This window comes from Engystomops pustulosus, chromosome 5, assembly GCF_040894005.1.
Source record: "Engystomops pustulosus chromosome 5, aEngPut4.maternal, whole genome shotgun sequence".
Taxonomy (NCBI): Eukaryota; Metazoa; Chordata; class Amphibia; order Anura; family Leptodactylidae; genus Engystomops; species Engystomops pustulosus.
Genome location: NC_092415.1, coordinates 133,015,621 through 133,031,497, shown reverse-complemented (window position 1 = coordinate 133,031,497; position 15,877 = coordinate 133,015,621). Strand labels below are relative to the sequence as shown.

Sequence of the window (15,877 nt, the reverse complement as noted above, 5' to 3'; positions counted from 1 at the left end):
AAACAACCCGTGATACCTACGTTTTACATGTTACTCAAAGGCCGATTGTGCCAGGGATCGGTGGCCTTGGGGAAAAGGCCTGTAGATACAATGATTTTTTCTTACAGCCCCTGGTTTTGTCATTGCCTTCATATATTAGGGACTTGAAAGACCTAAATTTAAAAATCGCAACTACCGACGGATATTTGGTTGATTACCCTGGATGTGGAGTGCTGTGTCCACATTTTTACTACAGGTGACATGACTCCTTCCTTCTAGACCTGCTTGACTTCGCCCTTTGGCACAACTTTTTTGTATTTGACAATAAATTTTATAGACCGCTATCAAACACAAAGATGGGTGTGCCCATTTCATAGTATCATAGTATATAAGGCTGGAAAAAGTCCATCAAGTCCAACCTTTAAGAATTAAATAAATGTTTTATCCCTATAACCCGTGATATTTTTCTCTCCAGAAAGGCATCCAGGCTTCTCTTGAACATGTACATAGAGTCCGCCATAACAACCCTATGCGGCAGAGTTCCATAGTCTCACTGCTCTTACAGTAAAGAACCTTTGTCTATGGTGATGGTAGGACCGCCTTTCCTCCAGGCGTAGAGTATGCCCCCTTGTCCTGGGCACAGGCCTGGGTATAAAAAGATCTTTGGAGAGATCCTTGTACTGTCCGTTCAGGTATTTGTACATTGTAATGAGGTCTCCCCTCAGTTGTCTTTTTTCTAAACTGAATAATCCCAAATTTTGTAATCTGTCAGTGTATTCTAATCCCCCCATTCCCCTAATAATCCTGGTTGCTCTCCTCTGCACCCGTTCCAGCTCTACTATATCCTTCTTATACACTGGTGCCCAAAACTGTACACAATATTCCATGTGTGGTCTGACCAGGGATTTGTATAAGGGCAAAACTATGTCTTTATCATGAGAATCTATTCCTCTCTTGATACATCCCATAATTTTATTTGCTTTAGCAGCAGCAGCCTGGCTCTGGTCACTAAAATTAAGTTTACCATCCACCAATACCCCCAAGTCCTTTTCAGCTGCAGTTTTACCAAGTAATTGACTATTTAGAACATAATTATACTTTTTGTTTCCATGGCCCAAGTGCACAACTTTACATTTATCTACATTAAACCTCATCAACCATTTCTCTGCCCACTCCTCAAGCTTCCACAAATCCCTCTGTAATGCTAAACTATCGACCTCAGTATTTATTACTTTACACAGCTTAGTATCATCTGCAAATATTGAAACTTGACTGTGTAAACCCACTACAAGGTCATTAATAAAAATATTAAAAAGAAGTGGCCCCTGTGGCACTCCACTGGTAACGTCAACCCAATCTGAGAATGTGCCATTAATGACGACCCTCTGTTTTCTATCACTAAGCCAATTACTTACCCAAATACACAGATTTTCTCCTATTCCCAGCAGTCTCAATTTATATACCAACCTTTTATGTGGCACGGTGTCAAATGCCTTTGAAAAGTCCAGATATACAACATCCACAGCATCCCCCAGATCCAGTCTTGAACTTACCTCCTCGTAGAAACCAATCAGATTGGTCTTACAGGACCAATCTCTCATAAACCCATGCTGACGCTGGGTTATAAGGTTGTGCACAGTGAGATAGTCCAGGATAGCATCTCTAACAAACCCCTCAAATATTTTCCCCACCACAGCAGTAACTCACGGGTCTGTAGCTTCCAGGATCGCTACTTGATCCTTTTTTGTATATTGGTACCACATTTGCTATGCGCCAGTCCTGCTTTTTACAGGATTTATTTATCGCTCTATAATCCTGTAATGTCTCATCGCTACCTTCACGTTTTAGCACCTTAAACGCCTTATCTTTCTCGCTTATTGCTTTCCTTACAAGACTAGTTAGCCACATTTTTGGGGGGCTTTTGTCTTTGAGAACATTATCCCAGTCTATGCCTTTAAGGTCTTCCCTTAGTTGCTGAAAGTTTGCCCTCCTGAAGTTTAGAGTGTTGGTTGCCCCTTCCCCAACGTTCTTAGTAAAGTGTAATACAAAATCAATTCTATAATGATCACTATTCCCCAGGTTCCCCCCAACCTGTAGTTTTGATACCCTATCAGGTCTGTTGGTTAGGATAAGGTCCAGCAGTGCCCCCCCATCTTGTCCCTCCAGGACTAGTTGCGACAAGTAATTGTCTTTTGTTGTCGACAAAAACCTGCTACCTTTGAAGGACCTGCAGATTTCTGCCCCCCAGTCAATATCTGGGTAATTGAAGTCCCCCATGATAAGTACTTCACCATGCTTTGAAGCCGCATCCATTTCACTTATCAGCATTTCCTCTGCTGCATCCATTATATTTGGAGCCTTATAACAAACCCCTAGTAATATTTTATTATTCTTTTTCCCTCCCCTTATCTCCACCCATAGGGACTCCTCATTTGCATTGGTGTTACTGATGTCATCTCGCAAGACAGGTTTGAGGCAAGAATTCACATATAAACAAACCCCTCCCCCTTTTTTTTATTTATACGAAGATATTTCTAAAAAGACTATAACCATCTATAGTAACAGCCCAGTCATAGCTACTGTCCAGCCATGTCTCGCTGATACCCACTATATCATATTTCCGCTCCAACATCAAGAGTTTGTGAGGCTTCTGGCATTTGTGTACATACACTTTATATGGTTTTCCCTGTCCGTATTCCTTTTGTTCTTATTCCCCAATCTCATTCCAGACCCCCTTCCTCCCCCATGGACTCTTCCCAGCTCTCTATCTACACTTTCTATTTGCCCTGCACAAGTGTAGTTGCCCTCCCCCAGGTCTCGAGTTTAAACACTCCTCCAACCTTCTTGCCATTTTTTCCCCCCAAAACAGCTGCACCCTCCCCATTGAGGTGCAGCCCATCCCTACTGTAGAGCCTGTAGCCGACAGAAAAGTCAGCCCAGTTCTCCATGAACCCAAAACCCTCCTTCCTACACCAACTTTTGAGCCACTTATTTACCTCCCTGATCTCCCGCTGCCTTTCTGGTGTGGCACGTGTGGTACAGGCAGTATTTCGTAAAAAACTACCATTTAATCTATACCATGAACATGTCAGAGGCTGGTATAGATCTATCGAGGATATTTTGGTTGTCTAGGTGTGATCTTTCCGCCAACAATTCAAAGCTATTTGAACATGAATTCCTTGAACATTCGAAGAGTTGGATCTTAAGATCTTCTTAAGATCTTCATCAAAAACCACAGACTAAACACTGATCTATACAGTAAAAGCAGGGCTAAAGATAGTCTGATGCATTTTGGAAGTTTTCATCCTCCTCATTTAAAGTCCAGGACTCCAGTGGACCAGTTTGTACGTCTCAAATGTAATTGTTCCTACTCATATATTTAGATCCAGAAACTATCCTAACTATCCTACTATTAACTTTCTTAATAGTAGAGATAGTACCGGGTATAATCGACAGCAGTTGGAGAGCTGTACAGCTCCACCAGATATGAAGTAGAGTACCCACCTCCGCACTACAGCGCCACCTCCGTGGTTTTTTATACATACTTTCATTTGTGTAAGATGTAATGGGGCTTTGAACGTCAGGGGTAATTTTTCACATTTTCATAAAAACGCAAAATCACGCTATTGAGGGACCTGCTCAGGTTTCAAGTCACTTTGAGAGGCCTAAATAAAAGTAAAAACCCCATAAATTACCCCATTATAGAAACTACAACCCTCAACGTATGTAAAACAACTTTTATGAAGTTTCTTAACCCTTTAATTGTTTTACAGGGGTTAAAACTAAATCTGATGCAATTTCGAAATTAAAATTTTTTTGGGCAAAATGTATGTGTTTTTCATAAAATGTACAAAATTCTCAGAAGACAAAATACCAAAACGCTCCACAAAGTTTGATACCAAATCCCTCCCGAGTATAACAATACCCCATATGTGGTGGTAACCTGCTGTATGGGCACACCTCAGGACATTGAAGGGAAGCTGCGCCATTCAGAGCAGATTATTCATAGTCGCTTTATAATGGCTATATAATCTTTATTTTTTTTTGGCAATTTGGACACATAAGGGCTTATTTTTTGCGACATGAGATGCACTTTACAAATACTTCATTTTAGTGGGTCTGTAGCTTTTTGATGAGATTTTATTAACTCTTTAATGTATGGAGGAAAAGAAAATTGTTAATTTTGGTTTTCTTTTTGTGTATCTTTTGGGGGTCGTACACTGTACACTAAAAATACTATATTATCTTTATTCCATAGATCACTACTAGGAGATGAGCGAGTATACTCGCCCGAGCTTGATGCCGTTGCTCGGACGAGTATTTCACCGGCTCGATAACGAGCTTTCACTTAAGGAAACACAGTGAAGAACAGTGAAGAACACAGTGAACACAGGATCATTTAAGTGAAGAACACAGTGAAGAACACATTGCAGATGTTTCCGTACATCTGCTAACTTATCCGAAGACACGAGTGCCGAACTGTGTTCTTCACAATAGTATGTGAAGAACAATATGTGCGAAGAACACATTGCAGATGTATGGAAGGAGGCGCCATCCAGATCAGATTTGCTATGTCACATTGTACAGGCTATAATTTTTTTTCTTTTTTTAATGTGGCTTATTTCTTTTGCCTCATGAGATGCACTTTACTGGTAGGTAATTTTGGGGCATCTATAGCTAATTGGTGAGATTTTATTAACTCTTTGGTGGTGGAGAAAATGAAAAGCATCAATTTTTATGTTTTTTTTTTGGTCGTTAACCGTACCATAAAAATAGTATATTATTTTTATTCTATGGGTCGCCACGATTACGAAAAGACCTCATTTATATAGATTATTTTTTCCCCATTTTTACTGAATATAAAGTAATTTGGCAAAAATGTTGTTAATTTTAGCATCACCGTCTTTCATATGCATAACTTTTCACAAATCTGTATATAATCTTTATATTTTAATGTATTTATTTTTTATTTATTCTAATGTGTAGCGTTCAGTGTTTTTCACTTTTTTTACTTATACATACTTGAACTTGAACCAGTGATGCTGCGATCGCTGGTTCAAGTTCAATACACTGCTCTACAATACTATTTTATTGTAGAGCAGTGTAATCTGTCTGGCATGCTCAGACAGTTTACAGTCGGACTGGGCAGCTCCGGGGCACATGCCAGTCCTCTGAGCTGCCCAGAAGTGGATCGGATCCCCCGGAAGCGGCGCAGGGGAACCGATCCACAGCGCAAACGCCCTGACACGCTGCGGTCATGCTTGACTGCGGCGTGTATGGGGTTAACACCCGCGATCGGAGTCGGCTAAGCATGTAGCCCCAGGGACGTAGTATAACGTCGTGGTGCGCCTAGGGATTAACATTTTTTGGTTGACAGAGCTGGTTAAGTGCTTATTTTTTACATGTTGAGTTGTCCTTTTCAGTGGTACCATTTTGGCGCACATAACTTTTTTGGATCCCTTTTTGGAACATTTTTCTGAATGGATTTTATGAAAAATTTACATTTTTGGCGAGTTTATGCGGGGTTGACCATACAGGTCCAATAATGTTTCTGACTTATTGTACAGATTGTTACGGACGCGGCGATACCAATTATGTGGGGGGTTTTGGTGATTTTCAGTTTTTTTTTTTAAACTTTAATAGATGTGAGATTGCGCATGCTCAGTGTGTTACAGCCGAGTCCTGCTAGAAGGCAGGAACCGGCTCCAGAAGAGGATCGCGCAGATCCTGGGGCTGCGCTGACCGCAGTGTGCAAGGGGCATTTAACGCGAATCAGATTCCCCCCCCCCTGCGGCGCTTACCGGGGAGGGGTGGGGTGTCCCCCAATTCGTGTTAAATGCCCCTTAAACGCTGCGGTCATCGCAACCGTGGAGTGTTGGGGGTTAACACTTGCGATCTGATAGCGGGTGTTAGAGGCAGGTGTCGGCTATAATGTACCGCCGACAACCGCAGCTTCTGGTGCCGACGCCGTTAAGAATGTATGTTTCTGGGAAGGATTGAAGGCACACCTGCGTGGATGTTTAAAGTCCTTCATTAAATACATTATGGAAGAGTCAGCCAAGGAGGAGGAAATGTTGGCCAATTCCTGTACAACCCTGGAGGCCACGTACATCGCCAAACATTGCCAAGTCTTGCATCCACAGCTATGGAACGCTATCTGGCCAGCGTATGAACTGGGACAAGTCCTGTGTTATGTTCTTGAGCTATCCTAGGGTAAGTCCGGAACATGATTGAGGCAGGGGGCTGAGGGTAGTTTTACCAATTCAAATACTTGGGGCAATCTTGCTATCCTCAGCTACACAGGCAGGACGTCAGAATAAGTCTCTAATTTTACTTGAGAAAGGGACCCCTGAGTCCCGAAACGTGTTGTATCCAGAGGCAACCAAATAAAATCAACCCCTTTAAAGCCAACCATATGAGGTGTGCACCCTCATTTCCTTCTTCATTTCTCCCCTACAATTCCACTGATCAGAAGCAGCGAGTTTACTGAGGAGCTAGGCTGTACCTGGATCACTGAGTTGTGCCTCATCATGCGCAACCTAAGAAGGTTAGCAAGTATTACCACCATGTTTAAAAAAATTTTTGCCTTTCACTTTCTAAACGATACTACCCTATGAGCGCCATTTCTCTTTGAGCGCCAACCTTTCGCTTTTGTTGTCAAAGAAAAAGTAGTAACATTTGTTAAACTATTTCTCTCTTGACACCACTCAACCAGGTTGGTTACTGTTCTATGTATATGTTGGGGAGGAATTTACTAGATCGCTGCTTTTGTGCAGAAGTCATCACACATGACGAATAATTGCAGAAAGATATATGTTGTTATCTCTGATGCACCTCAGCTAATGCTCGTTTTGAGATGCTGTACCGTTTTATTTCTGTGCCAATAAAAAGAGTTAAAAAAAGAGAAAAAAAAAAAGGTCATCCAACCCAAGTGTCTATATGTCACCACCCACATATATTCTCCCGTATTCCCCTGTCATTCTTCAAGGAAGATGAATCTCTTATGATCCCCTTTGTATGGGGCTCCGGTGGGTCCAAATTAAAACTTGCCAAATTGCAAAGACCTACATCACTTGCAGGCATGGCCCAATATCTAACACTAGATATTATTGGCATACATTGTATGTTGGTATAACATCCGAGATTCCACCTATGAAAATGGTGCTTCAATTTCCCAATTCAGTCAGATGAGGTCATCTCCACCTCAGGTAGGAGAAGTACCGTATATACTCGAGTATAAGCCGACCCGAGTATAAGCCGAGGCCCCTAATTTTACCACAAAATACTGAGAAAACCTATTGACTCGAGTATAAGCCGAGGGTGGGAAATGCATTGGTTACAGCCTCCCCAGTATATAGCCAGCCAGGCTCTGCCCCAGTGTATATAGCCAGCCAGCCCCTGCCCCAGTGTATATAGCCAGCCAGCCCCTGCCCCAGTGTATAAAGCCTGCCAGACCCTGTCCCAGTGTATAAAGCCTGCCAGACCCTGCCCCAGTGTATAAAGCCTGCCAGACCCTGCCCCAGTGTATAAAGCCTGCCAGACCCTGCCCCAGTGTATAAAGCCTGCCAGACCCTGCCCCAGTGTATAAAGCCAGCCAGCCCCTGCCCCAGTGTATATAGCCAGCCAGCCCCTGCCCCAGTGTATATAGCCAGCCAGCCCCTGCCCCAGTGTATATAGCCAGCCAGCCCCTGCCCCAGTGTATATAGCCAGCCAGCCCCTGCCCCAGTGTATAAAGCCAGCCAGCCCCTGCCCCAGTGTATAAAGCCAGCCAGCCCCTGCCCCAGTGCATATAGCCTGCCAGACCCTGCCCCAGTGCATATAGCCTGCCAGACCCTGCCCCAGTGCATATAGCCTGCCAGACCCTGCCCCAGTGTATATAGCCTGCCAGACCCTGCCCCAGTGTATATAGCCTGCCAGACCCTGCCCCAGTGTATATAGCCTGCCAGACCCTGCCCCAGTGTATATAGCCTGCCAGACCCTGCCCCAGTGTATATAGCCTGCCAGACCCTGCCCCAGTGTATATAGCCTGCCAGACCCTGCCCCAGTGTATATAGCCTGCCAGACCCTGCCCCAGTGTATATAGCCTGCCAGACCCTGCCCCAGTGTATATAGCCTGCCAGACCCTGCCCCAGTGTATATAGCCAGCCAGACCCTGCCCCAGTGTATATAGCCTGCCAGACCCTGCCCCAGTGTATATAGCCTGCCAGACCCTGCCCCAGTGTATATAGCCTGCCAGACCCTGCCCCAGTGTATATAGCCTGCCAGACCCTGCCCCAGTGTATATAGCCTGCCAGACCCTGCCCCAGTGTATATAGCCTGCCAGACCCTGCCTCAGTGTATATAGCCTGCCAGACCCTGCCCCAGTGTATATAGCCTGCCAGACCCTGCCCCAGTGTATATAGCCTGCCAGACCCTGCCCCAGTGTATATAGCCTGCCAGACCCTGCCCCAGTGTATATAGCCTGCCAGACCCTGCCCCAGTGTATATAGCCTGCCAGACCCTGCCCCAGTGTATATAGCCTGCCGCCGTTGCCGGACAGATTGCACAGAAGATATACAGGGGTCACCGGAAAGGTGAGTTTAGAGATATTTATTTTTTTGACTCGAGTATAAGTCGAGTTTGGGTTTTTCAGCACATTTTTTGTGCTGAAAACCTAGGCTTATACTCGAGTATATAAGGTATTCTCCATTTAAAAGGATAGTAAAAGTTGTTAATAGCCTCTGCCATGCTGAGCTTTTTGGAGTGATGGAAACATCCAATGTGGCAATGCTAAATGGCTTCCAAAACTCCTATTAAGGTTTCTGGAGTGATAGAATTAGTGTAGCAGAGCAAGCTACACCAGGTATACCATTAAGCTTTTTGCACAACTCTTATTCAACCTATTGAACCCTCTGTTACCTTCCTTTTACACATCTGTTATCAATAGCCGAAGAGACGCAGGCTTCTGCATTATTAAAAATGTAATATATATAAAATAGTAAAAAGCTGTAGCACTTCACAAGTTCAGGTAAAAAACCACCATGTGTTCTTTATTCACCAAAAAAAACTTCCAGTCTTTGCCAAGCATACCTGACAAAGATATGCTCGAATAAGACGTTTATAGTGTTGAAACCTTTTGGAGAATAAAGAACACTCAATGGTTTATAAATATATATTAGAGAATGTTTTGCAGCGACCATATGGTACCAAGAGTGACAGCTCATAGGAGGCCCTCTGATAGAACTTGGTTAAGAATGACCATGGAATTTTACAACTAAGTAATACCTTACTTGGGAATAAATGGGACTTGGCCTCAGGGGATGAGATGATGAGTGGTGTCCTGTTTGATTGGTTGTGCTTTATTTCCCCATTACTCTTTTATCCTTCCCCGAACACTATGATACTGAACTATAATAACTGTATAATAAATGTTCTGGATAGTGGCTGGACATTTGGATCAACGTGGACTTTACTGCATGGAACTCCAGTGGTTTTGCAGGACTATGTTACCTGGAACCTAATAGTCAACTCAGATACCCTCTCCTTCCCTCATGTCCCATTCCCTCTGAGGTCTTTTGACCTAATGTTTGTGTTGTTGACCTGAATACATGGCAGTTTTTAAATTATGAAACTCAAAAAATACAAAACTCAAAAAATAATATGAAACTCAATAAATGGAAAAAGAAATATACTTGTATTACTAATATTTTCCTTGATTTGGGGCTTTTGACATTTCTACAAACAGCAATTCATTCGTTTTATCCATTCGTAGCTAGTACAACCTAAAACTTTACATGAGCACTATTAAAAAGTATTAAAAAACACCAAGCAGAAGTCAAACAAGATGTATAATTACCTAACCATTCCATTTCCAAGGCCATCTACCATTTGTGAAAATGTTTGTTCAAGTGGTTTTTCTGATCCTTTTTGGTTTACCTATATAAAATAAACTGTATTAACATACATGCGTAATAGCGTTTTGGTTCCCTAAGAGTACAAATGTTCTTTCAGGAAAAAAAATACCTAACTGGAGGCCGTGAACACATAACAATCAATGGTCACCAAGATCAGTGTCACAGTTTAACCCCTATTAATAATATAAAATCAGTGTCACAGTTTCACTCCTATATAAATAATATAAAATATAAAGCACCCCAAATTACCCCATTTTAGAAACACTGTACCCAACACAAGGGTTAAAAGTAAGTGGAGGTAAAATATATTAAATCAAATTTTATAAAATACTTCATCCATTTAACCCTAAAATTTTCACACAAATGGATAATATGAAAATGCATAACCTTTCCTATTGTATGGGCACATGGCAGGACACAACAGGGAAGGAGCACCATTGGGTTTAAAGGGAGCAGATTTACACAGACCCCATAGTTAGATCATAGAAAAAAGTCATAGTATGGGATGCTTAATTTTTTTTTTTATTAAAAAGTCACTTTGATCAAAATGTTTTTCTTTCTGTAAGGGGTTAAAAAGGTAAAAAAAAACACCTAAATTATTTGGGGGGCAATTTCTCCCAAGTAGAATACACAACAACATGCGCATGTAAACTAGCAAGAAAGAGAGGGGAAAGGACACCATTTTCTTTTTTAAAGGACAGTCTGCAAAGGAAAAGCGCTACCTCGCTTTTCTTGGGAAGATTTTGCTGGAATTGTTTTCAGGTGCTTTGTCAACCCCATATTGGAAGCTACAACCCTTATATTATTTATCAATGAAAAAGTATACCTCCGGTTATAATGCTGTCTTTTTGGATTCAAAAAGACCCTATAAGTGACCCTAATATCTTTTACCTGCAAAAATGTCAGTCCTTGATTATGACAGATGTCTATTTGAATATGAGGCCTAATTTGGTAATTTAAGCAGGATTGGCAGGCAATTGCAGAAGCTCTAAATTGAAATGATAACAAAGCCCAACCATTGACCCCATTTGCAAAACTGCCCCCTCAAAGATGAAGGCGTATACTGAGCATAGAGTCTGTTGCGGTTTTTCTACAAATACACCATTATACTGTAGAATATGTCATGTCTTCTTGCCAAGCATATAAATCCCTAATATATTATTCCCCATTTGTGCAACAGCCATTTTCGCACTAAAAGGTTGTGGTGGCTTTCAGGTTTTGTACCGTGCCATTTTACAGGCTATAACATTTTTATTTTAACATGATACTTTTCTGTCAATAGGTTTACTTAATTTTTGGGTTTTTATAGCTTATTGATGATATTTTATTAACCCTTTTCTGGAGAAGGAACATAAAAAAAATACCATCACCATCCCAGAAATTATTATTTTAGTTGTATGGGCACTACAATTATGGCAATACCTTATTTATATATATGTTTTTAATATTTGCCTCATTTTGCTGAATATGAATAACTTGTTGAGCTGATTGAGGGCTTATTTATTTGAGAAAAGAGCTGTTATTTTAATTCATACTATTTGAGCGTACTTTTTAAATCCCTTTTTTGTAATAGTATTTGATAAAAAAGTGATGGCAGGGTTATACTTGTCCCTCTTTCAATATCCCCCTAGGAATTCCTTTACAATATTTCAAGGTCCTTTGTGTACCCTAGGACACGTGAGAGAAAATATTTTGCAGACACTTGCCTGTCAAGTTCTCTTCTTCCGTAGTTCACTGGGGAACATAGTACCCACAAAGTTTATCACTGTAGTTTTTTTTTAAATTAATTATTATTTTCTGTGTTAGGTATGTTGCAGGGCAAGTAGTGCTTTTCGAATAATATCCTGATTTTATTGTGTTGCTTTTGCCTGGCTACTTCTTAAGTATTTGGTACAACAGACATACAGCAGAAAAAAAACAGCCAACATTTTTCTGGCGGATAATGGCAGCGGTCTCTCTGTTTCTCAATGAACTCAGCAAGAAAAGAATTTCACAAGCATCTGTCACAAAAATCCAATTTTTGCCAAAACAGAAAAAAAAAAAAGGATGTACGATGTGAATCATTAACCAAACAAAAGGGGAAACCATTAACAGGGAAAATCTACCAATACTCACCTCTGCTCCTCTTCATCTCGATTCTGGAGCTGTCCTCTGCTTGTCATCTGCTTGGATCAGCTAGAAAAAAAAAAAAGACTTATAATTAGCAGGCCAAAGCGCAAACCAGCGCATCAGGCTACTAATTATGGAAGTCCTTGCCACCTTCCCAGCATGGGATGGGGACAGCGCCGGAATCAAGATAAAGAGGAGCAGATGAGTATTTCTAGATGTTTTTTACTTTCCCAAAGTGGTAGATTTCCTTTAGGCATCAATATGTAAAAACAATGCCGACGTTTTATCCCTTCGAAAAATTAGTGACACTGGAATCGGAACAATATAAGTTTTTTGGTGTAATCTATAGTAAAGCCCTACACTCAAACAACATTAATGAGGGGATAGAAGGCCCACTATATAAGCAAAAGGAGTGTACATGAGAAATAATAGGAACTTCTTACTTTCCACATAGATTGGGGAAATGTAATCAAAACAGTCTGTTGCATTTGATATCAGTTTGAAGACACTTGATATCTGATCAGGTGTCACTAGCAACACAAAATGCTTTTTTGGTATAAGGGGTTCCTAAATTCACTGAATAATTTGAAAAGATTTTCTATAGAAATAAGGTCAACATAACAAAGCTACTTCTATTTTCATTTTAATATTTAATAGCATAAAATGACTTACAGCAAAAACAGTATTTAAAATCTGAAACATATTTAATATATTTATAATATATTACAGAAGAGACAACCAATGCACAACTTTCCAGTTCAAGTGATTTTATCATGTTGATAAGAAATACCCTTAAGAGATACTACTTAAATAAACATGTAAAGTCTAAATACTTACCAAGTTAATTATAACTTGCTTCCCATAACTTATTATTTGCGAGTCAAAATGTCGCTGAAACCCATCCATCTGCAGAAAAAAAAGAGTCAGGAAAGTTTATTGAAAATGAAACTATTACGTAATAAACCTGGAAACAACTACTAAATAAACCCCGACATCAGCTTTTACCTCACCTAAACTGCACCCTCAAGTAGGGTGTAAAATATCCATTGTAGCGTTCTTTACTGTACATCAGAATTTGCCTATTAGACCTATAACCAAATGCTTTAGACAAGTCATGCAGAGAGGTTGGAGGGAGAGCATCAGTGTGGGCGAGTGTATATCACCATACTTTCATTTTAATGAAGAGAATTTCATCTACAAATAGTTAGGAATGTGGGCTGCAGATGAACATCCAGTTCCCGTCTATATATTTAAAGGACATCAGATACCGTAATCTGAAGGTAGATGTTTATACTCACATCCCTGTCCCATCCTGAACGGCAATAACCTTCTTTATTTCTAGGAAACCTGGTCATTCTCAAACATGAAAAGAGCTTTATTAAAGGGAGTTAATAAAGGGAATTTATGCACTCCCTTCTGGCTGATTGATACGCAGACGCATTGTGTCGGCGTGTCAATCAGCCGGAGTGAGGGGGGGGTTAATTATCAATGGAGCCATAGGGCACTCGGTAGAGCCCCTCAGGATCATTTGCATGGTCGATAAAGCTTTTTTCTAGGAAAACCGGTCAATCTGAAACATGAAAAAGAAGGTTAATGCCGTTCGGGATGGAACCGGAGGGTAAACATCTACCATCACCATCTACTATCTGTCCTTTAACTGCTTAATTCTATGGTCCAGACAGAAACAGTCCAGTTCTATGACGCTCTCCCTCCCGGGTCCCAGGCACACCCTTGCCCCTCTATGCTGTTCTGTTCCCCCGCCTGCTCGCTTACCTTGCCGCGATCCAGTGCCGACTACGGCTTCCTGAGACTTAAAGGGCCAGCGAGATAATTGATGCTGGTTCCCCAGTTCGATTCCTGACTATGCTCCTCTGCTGCCTGCCTTGACCTATTGCTATGTCTCCGACTCTGATCCCGTGCTGTCCATCCTGACCTCCTGCCTGTCCCCAATTACGATTTTGCTCAACGTCTTTGTACCTCGCCTTGGCTGCCACTGTGCACACCTGTGGAACGACCTGGTGGTACCACGCCACAGCAAGTCCAACCTGCTTTGCGGTGGGCTCTGATGAAAACCAGGTGCTACTTAGATTCCGGTCTTAGGTGTCGGCTTATGTCATCGTCCGCGGTGGTCCAGTGGGTCCACTACCCCAGAAGCCTGACAGGTGTTTATTTAAATCTGCTGACTACAGATCTGTTCGTGTCTGAGGAAGGAGAAGATTCCCCCAAAACCTTATGTACTCTTTGATGTACTGCATCGGCCATGCCTATTGGAGCTTCTCTACCTGTTTGGTAAGTCCTGATGAACTTGTGAGACGAAAATATATGATATAATATTGTGAGAAGAACTATATGTAGCTGATTACCGTCCTACAGACGGTGAAGCTGTAATCTATCATTGTGTGACATGTTGTCTATTGCTGAGCATGTAAATACATTTTTATTATTAAAGTTACCATTACATGTTGTAGTGTTTTCTGTGTGAATACAAGCATGAAAAGAACTGAAGGCACATTGCAGACTGAGTTGCAAAGAACATGCGCAGAGTCATAGACAGGAACCAGTAAGAAAAGTCTTCATGCCCATAATAAATCTATGTACAAGTTTTCACTACATGACAGGCAAATTAATTTTAACCCCTTCCAACTAAAGTCAGTTTTCACCTTCATTTAGAATCTGACATGTGTCACAATAATTGTCTATAACTTTGGAACGCTTTAACATATACAGGTGATTTTGAAACTTCTTGTGACACATTGCACTTCATGTTAAGGATTGGCAGTAAAACACGTGGCACTGAAGCCTCCCCCGGCTACTTGGACTCTGGTGACATTCTTTTTTTTTTTTTTTTTTTTTAATTAATTGCATATATGTCCGATCTACATGCTTGACCTATATACACACACATGGAAAAAAATTGTTGGTAACCTTCGTTTAACCCCTTAACGCAGCAGCCCTTTTTGATTTTTATTTTTCACTCCCACCTTCAAATATCTATAACTTTTTTATTTTTGTAACACATTACACTTCAACATGGTGGTATTTAAATATTTCATGCCATGTACTAGGAAGCAGTAAAAAAAATTCCAAATGCAGTGAAATTAGTAAAAAAACGCATTTGTGCTGTATTCTTGTGGGCTTGGATTTTACGGATTTCACTGTATGCCCCAAAAGACATGTCTACTTTATTCTTTGGGTCTGTACGATTACGGGGATACCAAATTTATATAGGTTTTAGAATGTTTTCATACATTTACAAAAATTAAAAACTCCTATACTCCTAAACTTTTGGATTTTGCCGTCTTCTGGCACTAATAACTTTTTTATATTTCGGTGTACGGAGCTTTGGGAGGTGTAGTTTTTGGCGGTTTTTGATGACGTTTACAATGTTATAATTTTTTGAACTGTATGACCTTTTGATCACTTTTTATAGAATTTTTTTTTTTAAATGGTAAAAAAGTGCCATTTTCAACTCCATTTTGATAGATTGGGCATTTTCGGACGCAGCGATACCTAACGTGTTTATGATTTTTACTGTTTATTTATATTTATATCAGTTCTAGGGAAAGGTTTGAGTTTTTAGGGTTTTTTTAATTATAATTTTATTTTTAATTTGTACTATTTTTAAGACTCTTCAGGGTACTTTAACCCTAGGTTGTCTGTACGATCCCATCATATACTGCCATACTACAGTATGATTTTACTCCTCATTCATTACAATGTGCTGATATATAATGGGTTAACCCGAAGAAGCCTAAGGTCTTCGGAAGACCCGAGGCTTCCATGGCAACGGATCGCGGCTCCCCGATGACGTCGCGGGGAGCTATGATCCTCAGAAAGATGGCAGCGCCCATGTGTCACCATCTTTTTGAAGCTGCCGTGATCTTCGACAGCGTCGA

At 41.0% G+C, this 15,877-nt stretch overlaps 1 protein-coding gene across 1 annotated transcript in view; it reads right to left on the bottom strand.

The window, feature by feature from the left end:
• SACM1L (SAC1 like phosphatidylinositide phosphatase) overlaps nt 1-15,877 on the bottom strand; it is an 82,451-nt gene that overhangs the window by 15,303 nt on the left and 51,271 nt on the right. The window contains exons 11-12 of the mRNA XM_072153092.1: nt 12,819-12,887; nt 9,815-9,894 (exon numbers count right to left, since the gene is read on the bottom strand). Of these exons, the coding sequence (XP_072009193.1) occupies nt 9,815-9,894; nt 12,819-12,887 (149 nt within the window). The remainder of the gene's footprint in view (nt 1-9,814; nt 9,895-12,818; nt 12,888-15,877) is intronic.